Source organism: Barbus barbus (genome assembly GCF_936440315.1).
Source record: "Barbus barbus genome assembly, chromosome: 9".
In the NCBI taxonomy this organism is placed as follows: domain Eukaryota; kingdom Metazoa; phylum Chordata; class Actinopteri; order Cypriniformes; family Cyprinidae; genus Barbus; species Barbus barbus.
In genome coordinates this window covers 13,324,222-13,339,899 of record NC_136737.1, presented here as the reverse complement: position 1 = coordinate 13,339,899, position 15,678 = coordinate 13,324,222, and the positions used below count along the sequence as shown (strand labels likewise).

The 15,678-nt window shown below is 39.0% G+C and overlaps 1 protein-coding gene across 2 annotated transcripts in view; it reads right to left on the bottom strand.

Annotated features, from left to right (window-relative positions):
• Positions 1–15,678, bottom strand: part of LOC306875479 (nuclear receptor subfamily 5 group A member 2) — a 54,190-nt gene that overhangs the window by 12,219 nt on the left and 26,293 nt on the right. For both annotated transcript variants that reach the window (XM_079426091.1, XM_079426090.1), the window contains exons 5-6: positions 8,478–8,597; positions 4,645–4,792 (exon numbers count right to left, since the gene is read on the bottom strand). In XM_079426091.1, the coding sequence (XP_079282217.1) occupies positions 4,645–4,792; positions 8,478–8,597 (268 nt within the window). The remainder of the gene's footprint in view (positions 1–4,644; positions 4,793–8,477; positions 8,598–15,678) is intronic.

Below are 15,678 nucleotides of genomic sequence, written 5' to 3'. Positions count from 1 at the left end.
GCACCATTATTTGGCCCCGGCCGGGGGTCTCCAAGGCGTAAATATTGAACCGTCCCAGCCCTCGAATGTTAATCAATCCCAACCGACTTCCAAATTATTTGGTCTGTTTCAGGAAATGAATATTTGCACCTGTTATGAGCCTTTGCGCATGCATTACTGATCTCCCCTCTCTTCGCACAAGGGTAGACGTATCGATTCAGATCAAGGAAACAAGACGGGCCGGCTTAATTATAGCTTACCTATGTGGGAACTGCCTTGCTCCTTTAAAGTGAGAGTAAAGGGGAAACAGCTGCGTGCCATGACTGTATGCGGTGTTGTTCAGAGGTGTTTGGAAGAGACCCCACAGCCAGGCCTCAGGGACTTGAGATGCATCCCATCTCGTAGTCAAGTGTTGATGCCATGAGCGGAAAAATGTTATACCTGTGTCCTCTACATTTTGATGATAATGAAGTCGAAATGCGAATTATGTTGGATGAAATGAATGGATTTTTTCCAAAAATGTTGAACAAAAATTGCTATGCAGTAGTACTTGCTGACTTCAGAAAAGTAAAACTGACTGAAATTAATGAATATGACATGAAATATCCAAATCCACCCAAAATCACTCAAAAAGTCACATTCTCATATTCTTCAAAATGTGACTTTCTTTCTTTTGTGACCACAAAAGAAGATATTTTGAGGAATGTTTTAACGGTCCATACAATAAAAGTGAATGGTGTCCAAAACTACAACTTTGCACCCTATTGACTTTCATTGTATGGGCAAAAAACACTTGAGCGTTTTTCCAAAATATCATCTTTTGTGTTCTGCAGAATTAAAAAAGTCATAAAATTTTAGAACAATGTGACGGTTTTTAGGTAACACTTCTCTCTTTTTGACCTAAATATTTTCCTATGACCCTGGTTGACTCCTAGAGTTCATGAGTTAGTATTTTGATAACTGTAACAATGTCTAACTATTTTTCAGTGGCTACCACCATTTTAGCATGGCATTTCTAGTTAAAAACAGTTAGCAAAACATGTCTCAAGACGTTCTTGAGGTGTTTATGGAGGGTCAAGACAATCACAGAGGCGGCTCCTACTGAAATGTTGGCATCTTCTCAGAAATGTCCACTATAATCGTCTCTACCCCCTTTAAACTCCACAAGAACATCGTTCACCCTTCAGCGACTTTCCTGCTGTTGAGGAAATCAATGTCTTGGTCGTAATTATTTAACCATTGATAAAGCCTTCAGCTCCTGCTAGAGCCAAAGCACCTATTCAACACTGAGACTGACAGCGGGAAAGATAGAGACGCTTTGCTTGGCGAAAAAACATGAGAAGTGATCGGCTGACTGCCATCGGTCCTCTCGACAAGCCAGAGGGATCGAGGAGACAAGTGACTGCTCCCGGGTCAACTCATGTCTCTCCTCCTCTTTATTGACACTTAGCTTTACAAAGAGCCCCCCTGGGCTCCCCGACAGTGACAAATTGCGATGGTTTGGCCGTGTTGAGCGCGTAGAGACACTAACTTAAAGAGGTGGGGAGTGGAACGGCGTGGGTAAATGCGATTTTGATTTCCGTTAACAGGCTTCATTTGTAAATGCAATACGGAGACACTGCATTTAACGAGAGGGCTGATGCACTGGATTTGATGTTTTAATGTCAAATGTTGACCTTGTGTGTGTGGCCTTGGGTTCACCAGCACATTTACCTGATAACTGATTCTGTTTTAGGATTCATTCAAAAAAAGACAGACTTCATGAAAGATGTTTGGTATGAAATTGTAATATCACGACAACAGCTGCTACACTGGTCTCAACACAAACGTTTATGTGCATATATATATATAATTTACAAATAAAATAAATAAATAAAATAAAAAACAATCAATCAATCAAACCTAATGTAACTGTTGTGGCAAAGCAACCTTAATGAAATTAGCAGAATTTTGTTCATGTAAGGTGTGGTCACTTTTACTGTTGTTTGCCCATTTTTCATGGGTGAATTCCAGTCCTCTGAATAGAAAACCATGCAATTAGGAATTTCGTGTGAGGGCAAAATAAATCCCAACACAGATTTTGCAAAAGGTTCATGTTGATCATGTGAATCTGCTGTGCTGACCATCATAAAAATTAATGGTTTGAAGGTGACTTCTGTGTGACATACATCGCTACACTATTGACAATAAAAAGTGGACCTTTTTGGTATGCAAAATTTAAAACTTAGTTTTTGTTTTGACTTTTTAATCATAAAACATTTGGTTTAATGGCACAAACATTTGCTGTAATGCAAGAATGCAACTTAATTATGAACGTACTTACTAATGTTTAATAAGGAACACTGTAGCAACATTGGTGTTTGGCAAAAAAAATCCATATTTTTCTTTCTGGAAACAAGTTCTCCATTCAAAAAGGGTTGAAGAATGAGCAGCAGGTCGAGACAGACTGAAGATAAATTCCTATAATTCCAATGGTTTTGATAACGCACCATGGGATTTTCATGCTTCATTTAATTAACCTCTGACTGGCTTTTCAATAGCAACTGGCAAAGTGTTTTTCTCATCCATGCACTTGTACGGACACAGAGACCCCGCCACCCTTCACCCACAGGATACTATTAATCTGAGCCATCTTTGATCTCTAGGCTTAGTTCTCTTAGTCTCTTGGTCTCTCTGGGCCTGGCACACAGCATGGGTGGGGCAAGCTGCTAGAACGGGGCAGTGCCTGGGGTGCTACACTCCCCTCAGGTGAGAGTTTTATTATGCATGATGTTTCTGCCAAATTATTTACACCAGATTCCCCCCAAACTGCAACCAAAAAACCTCCGCTACGCAAAGCCGATCAACATAAACACAGCAAGGTTGAGAGGTCTGGAGTTTTCAACACTGGTCTTTGGTCTTGGGATGATGTGAGGAACCTTCTTCAAGGTGCAATGGGGGAGCAGGACATAAAGGCTTATGTCCTGCTTCGTAGTTTCAGGTAGTTCAGGGACGCAGCAAATGGAACGGATGGGATCAAAGCACCTACGCCCCTACACACATCATATTCTCTTTTCCGGAACCACAGGATGGAACAATTGTTACTGATGTGATGATGCAGAAGCGGATGGTCGGCATTAATATTCCATGTTCTTATGGGGCCAAACAGACGGCCAGTCCTGTTTTTTGATGCTGGTCTTTTATGGTGGAGACCTGCAGCTTTTGTGAATTGGTTACAAGAACTGCCTTGACCTGCAAGCAATGGAACCTCCGATCATTTTAATGTAAAGCTAGCAGGCTAACAGAAGAGAAGCACTGAAGGTTACTGATAGCTAAAAGCAAAACTGAATGCACTCGGCACACAAAATCTCTTGGAGCAAATGACCTCCTGATTTTCTTAACTCCAACAGAGAAAAAATGCAACCTTGGTTTTGTAAGTTTCCAAGTTGGAAGTATAGCTAGAATTTGTGTAGCTTAAGTAGCACTTAAATGCACTAATCCAATGTCTTCTGTTTTAATATCACATTCATTTTTATTTACATTTATTTTACTTAATAAATAATAATAATATTAATAATAATAATAATTAATTCACCCGAAAATAAATTCTGTCATGATTCATACATAGCAGGCCAAGACTTGAACAGTCATTAGCTAGGTTTTCATTCACATACTTTACGCAAATTTTGGGATATCGCATAAAATTTGCTAGATGGAAATACCAAGATTCACATAAAAAATGGAGACTAAAAATTCATTATGAGAATAGAACATGGCAGGTTGATGTGCACGTCAGAAACTTTGAATTTTGGAAATCTGAACTGAATTTTGGAAATTTGGAAATTTGAATTGAATTTTGGACATTCCAAAAATCTGGAAACTATTTTGGTTACACTTTATTTCGATAGTCCACTTTAGACATTCTACTAACTATAAGTAACTTTGTAACTACATGTCAACTACATGTCAACTAATTCTCATTAATTTGCAACTACATGTCTACTAACTCTCAGTAGGGCAGGTTTAGGGTTAGTAGAGTAAGTTGACATATACTTGCAAAGTTTCTAATAGTCAGTATATTGTATGTTGTGGACCCATCAAAATAAAGTATTAGAAGATATTAAGCAGACAGTCTACTAATACTCTAATGACTGCTAGTTGACATGTAGTTGCAAAGTTACTTACTGCTAGTAGAATGTCTAAAGTGGACTATCGAAATAAAGTGTTACCACTATTTTTGACTGCACTGTTTAAACCACAACTTAAAAAAAAGTAACAATGGCATCCTACTTCCATTTCTATTTTGCAGCAATTTTCCACAGAAAATATGATTTGGTCTTTTGATCACACTGAAATGGCACTTTATTCATAGATTGTTTCTGAAATATGCATATTGATTTAGTGACATACTGTATGAAGACTGACGAAAAGTGAACGAGATCTTTGAGCTACACGATTTTCTGAGAATAACAGTTTTGACCAACCAAACTATTCTGGCATCACCGGTAAAGGAGAGACGGTGGCATTCATAATGATGGTCTTATCGTACAGGGGGAAGTGAATGCGGTCTTGTGGCTTATCTCAAGGTCCCTCAAGAACCTTGGGAGCAAGCAAGTGAGATTTGGATAATGCACAGAGGCCATAGCCCGCTTCTCTCCACCCCTCCACCCCTTTCTCTGTACTCACCCAAGCTGAACAGCACCAGGAACTTGAGGCAGACAAACTCCCTCTGGTCCAGCTGGAGGGATCGTAGTTTGCTCACCAGCTCCTGCGCGTGACTCAGGAGGTTGTTGAGTGTGGCACCGGCTTGGGAGGCAATTAGGGTGTAATCCACCTGAAGAGAAAGGGTGAGAGTGTTCACACACACAAACAATAAAGGTATTACCACAAGCAACATGCCAGATCTCTGAAGGTTTGAAACATCTCAAAAATAATTTGAGGACTGAAAGAAAGTTTTTCAGAAACCTCTTCCCATTTTCCAATGGTTGATCAAGCACGTGCCATTGGTTAAACTAATCTGAGGTAATTATTGAGTTATGTATTTGGAACATTTGGAACATAAATTCTAAGTTTATTTTGAGAAGATGTGCTCATATTTGCTTTGGAACAACAAGAGTTAGGAAAGAGTAGGAAAAGTTTAGGCCTTGTTCCTTATTCATCGAAAATTCAATTTCTTGAATCAGAGTCCTTTTACTTTAAAAGTTCAATCAGCCAGACGGCACTTGGCACCACCTTTCGAGTTTTTCAGCGCCGTCTGAAGTAAGCATGTAACCAGCTCTGGCAGCTCTACGTTTCATATGCCTCTCTCCCTTTCTCTCCTTCCTAGGCTCCTCTCCGCACAGCAGGGACAGTGCGCTGGGCTGAGGTCTGAATGATAATCAGCATCAAACCGAGCGAGGAAGAGCTGCATGTTTCTCCATCCCTGGTGCCCAGACCCTCGGACCCCAGCGCCCCGCGCCAGACGAGGGTGGTGGGGGTTGGAGAGGCGCGAGTGAGCGGAGGCCCCTGGAGGTCCCCCAGGCTACCGGGCTGAACCCTGCGCGGGACCCCCGTGGCCCTCTCCTCCCCTTTCAGGTGCACTTAATATCTGCAGCAGCAGCAAATTTGTCTTGGAGGCAAGTCCTTAGCTGCCACTCACTGTAAGCAGGCCATATTAAATTTTTATATTTATTGACAATTCATTAACATAATTGACTGCGCCAGGGTTTCTGGAAGAAGGTAGACTACGGGCCTCCTAAGCGTAAGGAGAGCTCCCTCTGAGCTGGATTTGCAATTAAAAACGCGGGCGGATTGGAATTTATTTATTGTGTAAATATGATGAGTGGAATTTTTTAAAGTCCTGGCTGGAGAATTGCACATTTCTCACTGGCTGTATTCGTGGATCTCTTCGAGGCCTATATGAAGCTGCTGAAGTTGTCAACTAACTAGGATTTGACCAACTGACCAGGTGCCTCAAGCATTAGTAACCAGTTAAAGTAAAAGTTGTGGGATTACCCTTAAAACTAATTAAAACTAGTTAAACTAATTAACAAACATTAATACAAATCTAAATAAAAATTTGAAAATTATGCATACTTATATAAGTATTTAAAAAATACACACTGCTGAAAATTTGTCCATAAAATGTTATTCGTGACATTTTTTTTCCATAATGAAAACTGAGCAACACTTGTAACGAACCGTTTGCAGCAATATTCCCCAATTCATTCTGACATTCTGAATATAGTGAATGCTTGATCTTGACAAAATACTGAGACCTGTATGAATATCATTATGATGATTTGGATTCTTCTAAAGGCCTGGGATCTTCCGAGTGAGAGACAGACAGAAAGATACAGCGAAAGACGGGGTGGAGGGGGAGATGTAGGTCTGTGACAAATTGGAAAGCCGCCCATGTAGTGTCATGTGTCGCAGCACTTCAGGACTGATCCCCCACAGTGCTTTGCTGCCATACCAACACTAGGGAGAAACAATGACACGTCCTCAAACAAGATGAGATATGGTGGGCAGTTCAGTTGACAGTCACCGACAATGTTGTGGAGTAACGAAATTTGAACGTATGTCAATATAAATATTGTTATTATATATTAGTATAATATATATATATATATATATATATATATATGTAGCAGAGGCCAGCGGGTAAGTGCTGTGCAGGTTAAACCTCACTCCCCGATCTCAAGTGGCGCTCTAACGACTGACGCTAGAGGCCGTGGCCTTTAGCCTCCTCGTTAGAGCGCCCACGGCCTTTAGCCTCCTCGTTAGAGCGCCCACGGCCTTTAGCCTCCTCGTTAGAGCGCCCGCCTCCCACGCCGGAGACCGCGGTTCCAATCCCGCTTGGTGCGGGTGGAGTAGGACCGTGACACATATATATATATATATATATATATATATATATATATATATATATATATATATATATGCACTACACAGCAGTCTGCAGTTATATTACACTGAATTTACTGAATCACAATATTGCTTTAATAACTGGCAGAGCGTTTGTTTGTTATGCATAAATCCGTGTTCATGCACGAATGTGTTGTGTGGACAGGCTGTCAGTAGTCTGCTTTGGAATAATAGAGCGTAATGAACTGTTTGAGTCTTTGCCTTCTCTCTCCCCAAAGGCTTTTTTTTCAGCACCAGCTGTTCATTAGGCAAAATATGCAAACAAGGTCTGGCCCTCCTCCACCCGCCCCCAACCCTCCGCCAGACCTCGCTAATCAAACATAGAGGCACGCTACGCAGAGCACTCGCAATCCAGACAAATCAAAGATAGTGAGCACTGTGAGCTCTCACAGATCTCCAGATGTGTTATCTAACAAACGTTCTCAGATTTTATTGCTCAGAGGTTGCTTTTTCATGGCTCAGGAGGCTAGAAACCACTTTCACACTAACCAAACAAATCAATTTCTGACCTAAAATAGACTCAACACCAAAAGCTGTGAAAGTGGTGTTCTCAGTTTATTTGAGATGTTTTTGAGACATCAAATATGCTTAATTTGGGTTTTCTCTGCCCTTTAGTTGACTCGGTAGAAATCGCATCAGGAGCTGGATTCGAACACGCATTTATGGCTGTATAATTTACCAGAGCATGTGAGTTTGTTCATCATTTAATCTCATAATGGTCTAGAAGAAACTATGTTCTTGAGACAATAAAGATGTCTACTGTAATTTGGGTTTTCTCTGCCCTTTAGTTGACTTGCTGGAAATCATCAGGAGCCGGATTCGAACTCACATCGCTCGCTGTAAGATTTACCAGAGCATGTGTGTTAACCGCTAGGACACAGCCATGAAAAGTCACCATCATATATTTCTTGAACTTTGGTCTCATCCTTAGATGACCTCTCCATACCTATGTTATATATATCATATCATTTATCACCTGTAATTCACTTCTGTTTCGATACATGATCCTCTGATAAGCTGTGAACTCTTTAGAAAAGTTCTCCTTCTCACGAGTCCCTGTGTTTGAGCTGTCACTACACTTGGAGATAACTTTGTTGAGCAGGAGAGGGTGGAGGGAAAAAACATAGAATTAAAAATGAAACTCAAGCCTTACTGACAGGCGGACAGAAGCATATTTATTTATAAGCAGTTTAAACATCTCCTGGAAGTGTGTGTGCATGTGCTGGAGTCGAAGACAGAATTAAAGGTGTGCAGAAAACTTCAGCTGAGCCTGAGGCGTCCGTCCAGCCATGTTCCTCAGAGACGACTGAGGTAAATCATACATATCTTCTGCTTTCCCTCCCTGTCCGTCTTTCTCTGTGTCTCTCATCCCTTCTTCACCACGATGACTCGTGCATGCTTAACCAACCATTTTATTTATTCGTTAACCACGCACTTGATAAAAAGTGTACAATTGATTATTCTGGCCACATCAGTTTATACCTAAGCGTAATCTATTTTTAATGGAGTGGCCGGGGCAGTCGATAGCACTTTAAAGGATGTTGATCCACACTGGCAAAAAGGCCTGATGAGATCTACGGGGAGGCATGGAGGAGACTGCAGCGAACGCTCACCTGTTGCCCTGTGACCAGGAGAATGGAGCCCTCTTTGGCGTGCATCACCTGCCGGAAAACATGGTCCAGGATGAGGAGTTCACTCCAACAGTTCTGGAGAAGCTTCATTTGGTCATCAACCTGAGGAGAGACCAACAAATGTGTAAGAAGTAGTAATTTGGGTAAATTAGAACTTTTGCAAGTAGGTGGGCATGTTCAGAATGGTTCAAAGTTTTGAATTTAACCATGATTAACTGGATAATCTTTGAAAATGTTTAAAGGGATAGTTCACCCAAAAATGAAAATTCTGTCATTAATTACTCACCCTCATGTCGTTGCAAACCCATAAGACCTTCGTTCAACTTCAGAACAAAAATTTAGATATTTTTTATGAAATCAGAGCGCATACGTTGTGGTGGAGACTGACCCCGTTGAATAGTGTCGTTATTTTTGTTTTCTTAGCACACAAAAAGTATTCTCATAGCTTCGTAAAATTACGGTTGAACCACTGATGTCACATGGACTATTTTAACGATGTCATTACTACCTTTCTGGGCCTTGAACGTGGTAGTTGCGTTGCTGTCTATGGATGGTCAGAAAGCTCTCAGATTTCATCAAAAATATCTTAATTTGTGTTCCAAAGAAGAACAAAGGTCTTACAGGCTTGTTATAACATGAGGGTGAGTAATTAATGAGACAATTTTCCTTTTTGGGTGATTTCAAACCTTTTTGGGTATTTAGAGTTATTAAAAAGTTATTTTAAATTGTAATAACATTTCACAATATTTACTGTTTTTACTGTATTTTAATCAAATAAAAACAGCCTTGGTGAGCATAAGAGACTTCAAAAACATTTAAAAATAGTAATTATTCCAAAAAATATTCCAGTAGTGTAGAAACAACTTTTCAAAATCGATCTCAGATGGATAAAATCAATTTAACATCAAATTCTGTTGTACATTTTTGTTTCTCATTTAATATGCCAAATATGCCACTTTATGGAATTAAAAAGGCTTACAAATGTTGTTTCTTTTTGATTTTTCAGTCACACAAGTTGTTCAGTCATGTGTTATTTCAACCTTCGACACTTGTGTCTCTGTGTTAGTAGTCCGGACAGCCAGTAGGAAATCAATATTGGTCGCAAGAGGTCGTTCTCATGTGAACTTCACCAAATGTCACTGTTTTTCACCCGCTGTTAATTAATCTGTTTGTCAAGCAATACAGCTTCATTTATCCCTTGTGATTAAGTAGCGTGATTAGCGTTGCGCAGTTAGGTGCACTTACGCTGAAACACTCTCACACGGGAGTTGAACGGCTCCAACAACACATTCATTGTCACCCTTCTTGGGTTCTCATGGCCCCTTTGGTCAATTATTAAACGCAAAAGGTGAAAAGAGCTCTTTGAGTTTGATGTCGGCAAGAATGAGGAAAATCAGTGAAAATGAGTCCCTGTCTGACTATCCCTCAAACGACCCATGAGAAAAGTTTACAAAAGAGTCATGAATATACAGAAAAGTAATGATTATGAAGTCTCATGAAAACAGCGAGTCGTGAAAATAATACTTGTGGTTTCTCAAGGCAAAGATAACGTGAATGAAATGCGTTTTACTATCTTGGGAGGCTCCATTGATATCTGGTTTGGATTTTTTTGACTGCTTGCGATTCTTGTTTGTGCTGCTCTCATAGTAATAACAAATGCTATGAAATCCAAATTTCCAAATCCGGCATAGCAAAAGCCTCAGAAAACCAATCAAATCTCTTCTTGTTTGGTATCGTTGCATCACTTATATCAACTCTTTTACTGTACAATCGATACTGTAGGGCCTAATTTCACAAAATCTCCATGTTTGAAATACTAGGGCTGCAAGAAGCAAATATATGCATTTGGCATTGTTAACACGTCTCATGTTTCAATTCATGCAAGTCAAAAATGCCCATTCTACAAAGAAACCTGTCATTTAGTCTGTATTTTGACAGGCTTACTCATCAAAAGCCTTGCCCTCACATGAGCCTCTGATGCCCAGCGCTTTTGGGTCATCAAACAGGGATGAGGGTGCCATGAGTCAAAGCAGGGGAAGACACTGCAGACCGGGGCTGCTGCCAGAAACACGTCAGATGGGCAGAGAAGGCATCTCTGACCTTTTAAAGTGCGTCTGACACCGCTGTTTCCATGTCAGCTCATTTCCCTTTGCACTGTCACAGCTATGTGTAACTCGGCTCTGAAGTACACTTACGACAGGCAAGTCCTATAACACTGGAGGTAGTGACTTTGTAGGTTTGATACACAATGGCTATCAAATCAGCATTCACGTTTGTCTGTGTAAATCATTTGTAAACATTTTTTTACTAATTACATGGAATTAAATACAAAAAAAATTTATTTTATTTTTTTACGAACAATCTTAAATACCTACAAAGTAGAACGAAAAAAAGTTGTGTGTAAAAGTTGTAGAAATATTGTTTGTTTTATTTACTATTCTTAAAACTAAATTTTAATGCATTAGTTTAAGACAGAATGTTTTTACAATTTGCACAGAAATTATGATTTACACAATTGATACTCAAATACGTACAAAAGATTTAATTTATTGGGTCTCATTAGGCAAACATGAGCAGAATGAATTGTGTAAATTGATTGTAAAACTACTTTTGCTATTTTTAAATACTATTAACTCTGAAAATTTGACAATTTACCAAAAAAAAAAGTTTTGACGAACTATTTACATAACAAAATAGTGCCTTTATTGTTACAATGTGCAATGGCTATCAAATATGTATGAAAGTTTTTGTTTATGGGATCTTTGTGAAATGAGTAGAATTAATTTGTTAGGTAAAACTACTTTTACTATTTTTAAGTAACATTGAAACTATTCCTAGTTGAATTTGCAAAGTGAATAGCATCACTGTTCAAATATACAGTATATCAATTATATTATAAAACTATTTTAGGTTTATCATTTTAACAATTTTGTGTTTATTACTGGCAATTTCGGGTTTATCAATTGAGGTGATTTTGGGGCCCTTGAGATGTTTTGACATGCCCTGATATTTGTGCTTATTTCAGCTACTTATACTATTGACCAACATGTATTTTTTTTTGTCTTCAGCACAAACTATGCTACAATAATATGTGACCAAGATGGATGTACATGTTTGCGTTTTTTATAAATGTGGGGTTATAATTTGGACAATTTTGGGTTTGTCATTCATTAAACACAAGAAGAACAACAACTTTTAGTTAGTATTTTGCAAACAGTTTACACAGAAATACATTGTGCCCATGTGGATTAAAATTATAATGTATATCACCCAGCAACCCTGGAAAAATATGCAGTATTTGAATGTTTTACACTGTCATACAGTTGATGTGATTAGTATTTTATTCCTGCATGGATCACAGGAATAAACTCAGGCAGACTCACAGACTGTAAATTCAGCAGTATAATCATGACAAGCTAAAAATAAAATGTCAGTCAGGTGTTAATGTTTATCTAGATGAGCTGGAGGTGTAAGGTGCTGGAAAAATACCTGGAGGTCAGCCAAATAAAAACATGCTTATTGATTTCAGTCCAGAAGCATTAAATTAGGAATCTGAGCTTTTGTTTGACTGAATAACAAACGACTAAACATCAAATCTGTTGACCAACACCGAAATCTCACAATACACAAATTCCTCTTGAATCCCTCAGAAATATAAGGTGTGCAACAGCTAAAACTCAAATTTTCGCATTTATTCATGTGCTGTGCTTCCAAATTTCCCAAAATCAGAGCTTTTACTTTCTCTCTTATGATAAAAAATGCATAACCTCCAAGAAACCAATTTAATTCCTTTACGGTCATTCAGGCATTGCTAGATCAATGTAGCGATCAATTGCTGTGCCCCCACCCTGCTCCTAAAGAAGACCCTAAGACCCTGTCAGCCTCAACAGCACGTTGAATGGCAATAAGGATATTGCCAAATGAATGTGCCATGATTATTTGCAATTTTTTTTTTTCATTTTTACTGTAAATGATGTGCAAATATGTCTCATCACAATATTTATTCATCACTGCCTGAAAGGGTTGACTGGTGATAATAGAATACACTCCAAATTGCCAAATACAAGCTTTTTTTATCCCACATGGTTTTGGTAGAGCGCCACAAGCATTGTTAAGGCGCGAGTAACGAGCTTACGCAGCTGGAACTGCTTTTAATAAGTATTTCTTGTTGTTTTTGAAGTGCCCTAATGAACAGATTAATAGAATCTCCTTGAGTGCCCATTACTGAACAGAATGAGACGAATGATTTGTTTACAACTAAAGGCAGGCTGTGAGTGTGCGGTCCACAATCACATTTGCATAAATACGAGGAAGGGAGAAAAACAAAGCTATGAGGGGGTAGAAAGAAAATAAATCTCATCCGAAATCTTTTGACCTCTTGGATGTGGATCAACGTTGCTGGTCGGCGAAACCACAGGTGAGGTTTGAAGTGCACTTCAATGGTGCCGTCAGGCGATGAGCTTTGAGTTGTCTTCTGTGGACATCTGTTCGTACGCTGCTACACGCACTTCCTTTCTGCCAGGCTGACAAATAGTATTTGATGTTGAATGTTTCCCTTCTGTTCGCAATTTTTTTACAGCAGTTTATATAAGCAAAAATGAGCAAAATAGATCATTACATGAAGAGGTTTTTAAGGTGCTGCTAAGGTGTTTTGGGTGGTTGCTTACTGAATTAGGTCCCTGTTTTTTCTTCTATAAAAAAGTAATCTGATTACATAACTTGTGTTACTTGTAATGCATTACCCCAACAACACTGATCGTGATGACACCTCAAGAAATTTACATTTTACATTTACATTTATGCATTTAGCAGACGCTTTTATCCAAAGCGACTTACATTGCATTCAAGTTACAGTTTTTACATTTTATCAGCTCTTGTAATATTGTTTATAATACAGAAATGTAATATTACTATTACCATATAAATCTCTCAACAGCAAACCGCACAGTTTAAGGTATCATTAATGTCTTTAGCAAAAATGGTAACAAAAGTTGAGTGCCTCATCTCTTTATCAACCCTAATAGTTTTTGGAAACCTATAAATGTACAGTTACACTCATGGGAGATAATCTAAGTGTCCCCGAATCCCCAGAGGAAGTGGTAACAATTTGTGCTGAGGTGTCAAATTCTGGCTTCCTCTTTTGCCGTCCCGTGGGAGCTGATTTGATGAGCATTGGATGCTCGAGACTGAAGGGCCTGGTTTATTTGGCCTCGCGTTTCACTGATCTTGTGGAAATCTCCCGGCTTGTTTGTCATGGCAGGGCCTCTGTTTGCTCTCTTGCTGCCAGGGGGTCTGATAAGCACGCTGGGACTTTGAGCAGGTGGCCACCAGCCGCTGCGGCCGCATTGCTTCATACCCGTGCTCCTCTGAGGGAGCTGTCTGGCATCTCACTCTCTCTCCGGACTTATTTTAGAGTCCGATGTTGCTTCATATGGGAAAGAGCCTAGTGAAAGAGCGTTGCGGGAGTTTTAATTTGTACTAATGTGTATTAATGATCTATAATTGGGATAAAAGGCTGATCATATTCCAGTAACTGGTGTGTTTTAAAGATACAGTTTAACTACAAATTAAGCTTGTATCATACTTTACTCACCCTGTTGTTCCAAACCTGTATGACTGTCTTTCTTTTGAGGAACACAAAAGGAGACGTTTTTAAGAGCAGCTCCTATACAATGAAAGAATCCAAGTAGGGCATCAAAGTGCTTTAATACTCCTAAAGTTTCCTAATAAACGCCACAATTATTGAGCTTCTCTTAAAGAGATAGTTCACCCAAAAATGAAAATTCTGTTATTAATTTGCTCACCCTCATGTCATTCCAAACCTGTAAGACCTTTGTTCATCTTCAGAACACAAATTAAGATATTTTTGATGAATTCCGAGAGCTCTCTATTCCTCCTATAGACAGCAATGATCCTTACATGATCAAGGCTCGGAAACATAGCAAGGACATTGTTGACAGAATTTTCATTTTTGGGTGAACTATCACTTTAAGTTCAGGTGGAAGGCAAGGTTTTTAGTGAATCACAAATTATTTTCAATATTTTTACAAGAAAAGCTATTATATGACTTGAAAAGAGTTGTAATATAGCGCAATATCCGTATGCACCACATTTATGGCGAATGGCCAAAAAATGCTTTCATTATGGAAAATTGCAGCTAAGATTCCTCAAAATTTCTCATTTTATGTTACATTACAGAGTACATTAAATATTTAAAAATATAAAAAAATCCAAAATGTGTATTTTAAAAACTGTGTACATTTTTAGGCACAACATTATTAAAATGTGCTCAAAATGTTTAGATATGTTACGTGTGGTGTGTTGCAGCAGTATAAGAAAGGCTGGATGCAGAAACAGATTCTCAGCAATGCGAACTATCCATGCTGTAATCTTGTCCCAGTGATGTCGTGTCCATGGGACACATAGATTATCTAGGTTTTCACTGTGTTCCTGACAGCAATGTAAATTGAGATGTCATAAAATATCTTTGGGAGAACATTTGCATTCCTTGCAGTAGCTAAATCTGTGAAGACCTCATGGTATTCTCTGTGAGGGGGGATAAACAGATGCCCATAATTCATGTGTTAGTGTGCAGGTGAGCAGGTTTGGGACTCGTCCAAGGCTAGCAAGTGGACACCGAGCAACTCGGTGGAGTGGATGGCTGATGCTGGGGCTGGAGGAGGGGTGTTTGATCGATCGAGACGGGGAATAGAGATTGATCAGTTCCCACGGTGACCGCATTAACACTCTCCTGAGTGTGACTCTTGACCTGTGAAACACCCAGAGTTTGATCGGAGCCCTTCAGCAGCCCCTCATCATGTCATCCCACAATAAAAACAACACATTCAGCAGAGTTTAGTGGGACATGCCAAACATCTCAGGACATCCCAGAGATGAATGAGACTATAAATGCTGCTTCTAATTAGTGCTCAACCCATATAGGTTTTTCAATGGCTGATCACATGCTTTATATATATATATATATATATATATATATATATATATATATATTAGTGCTGTCAAACGACGATTAATCGCATCCAAAATAAAAGTTTTGTTTACATAATATATGTATGAGTACTGTGTTTATTTATTATGCATATAAATACACACACACACATTTTGGATGTGATTAATTGCTATTAATCGTTTGACAGCATATTAATATAAATTGGGATTCCAG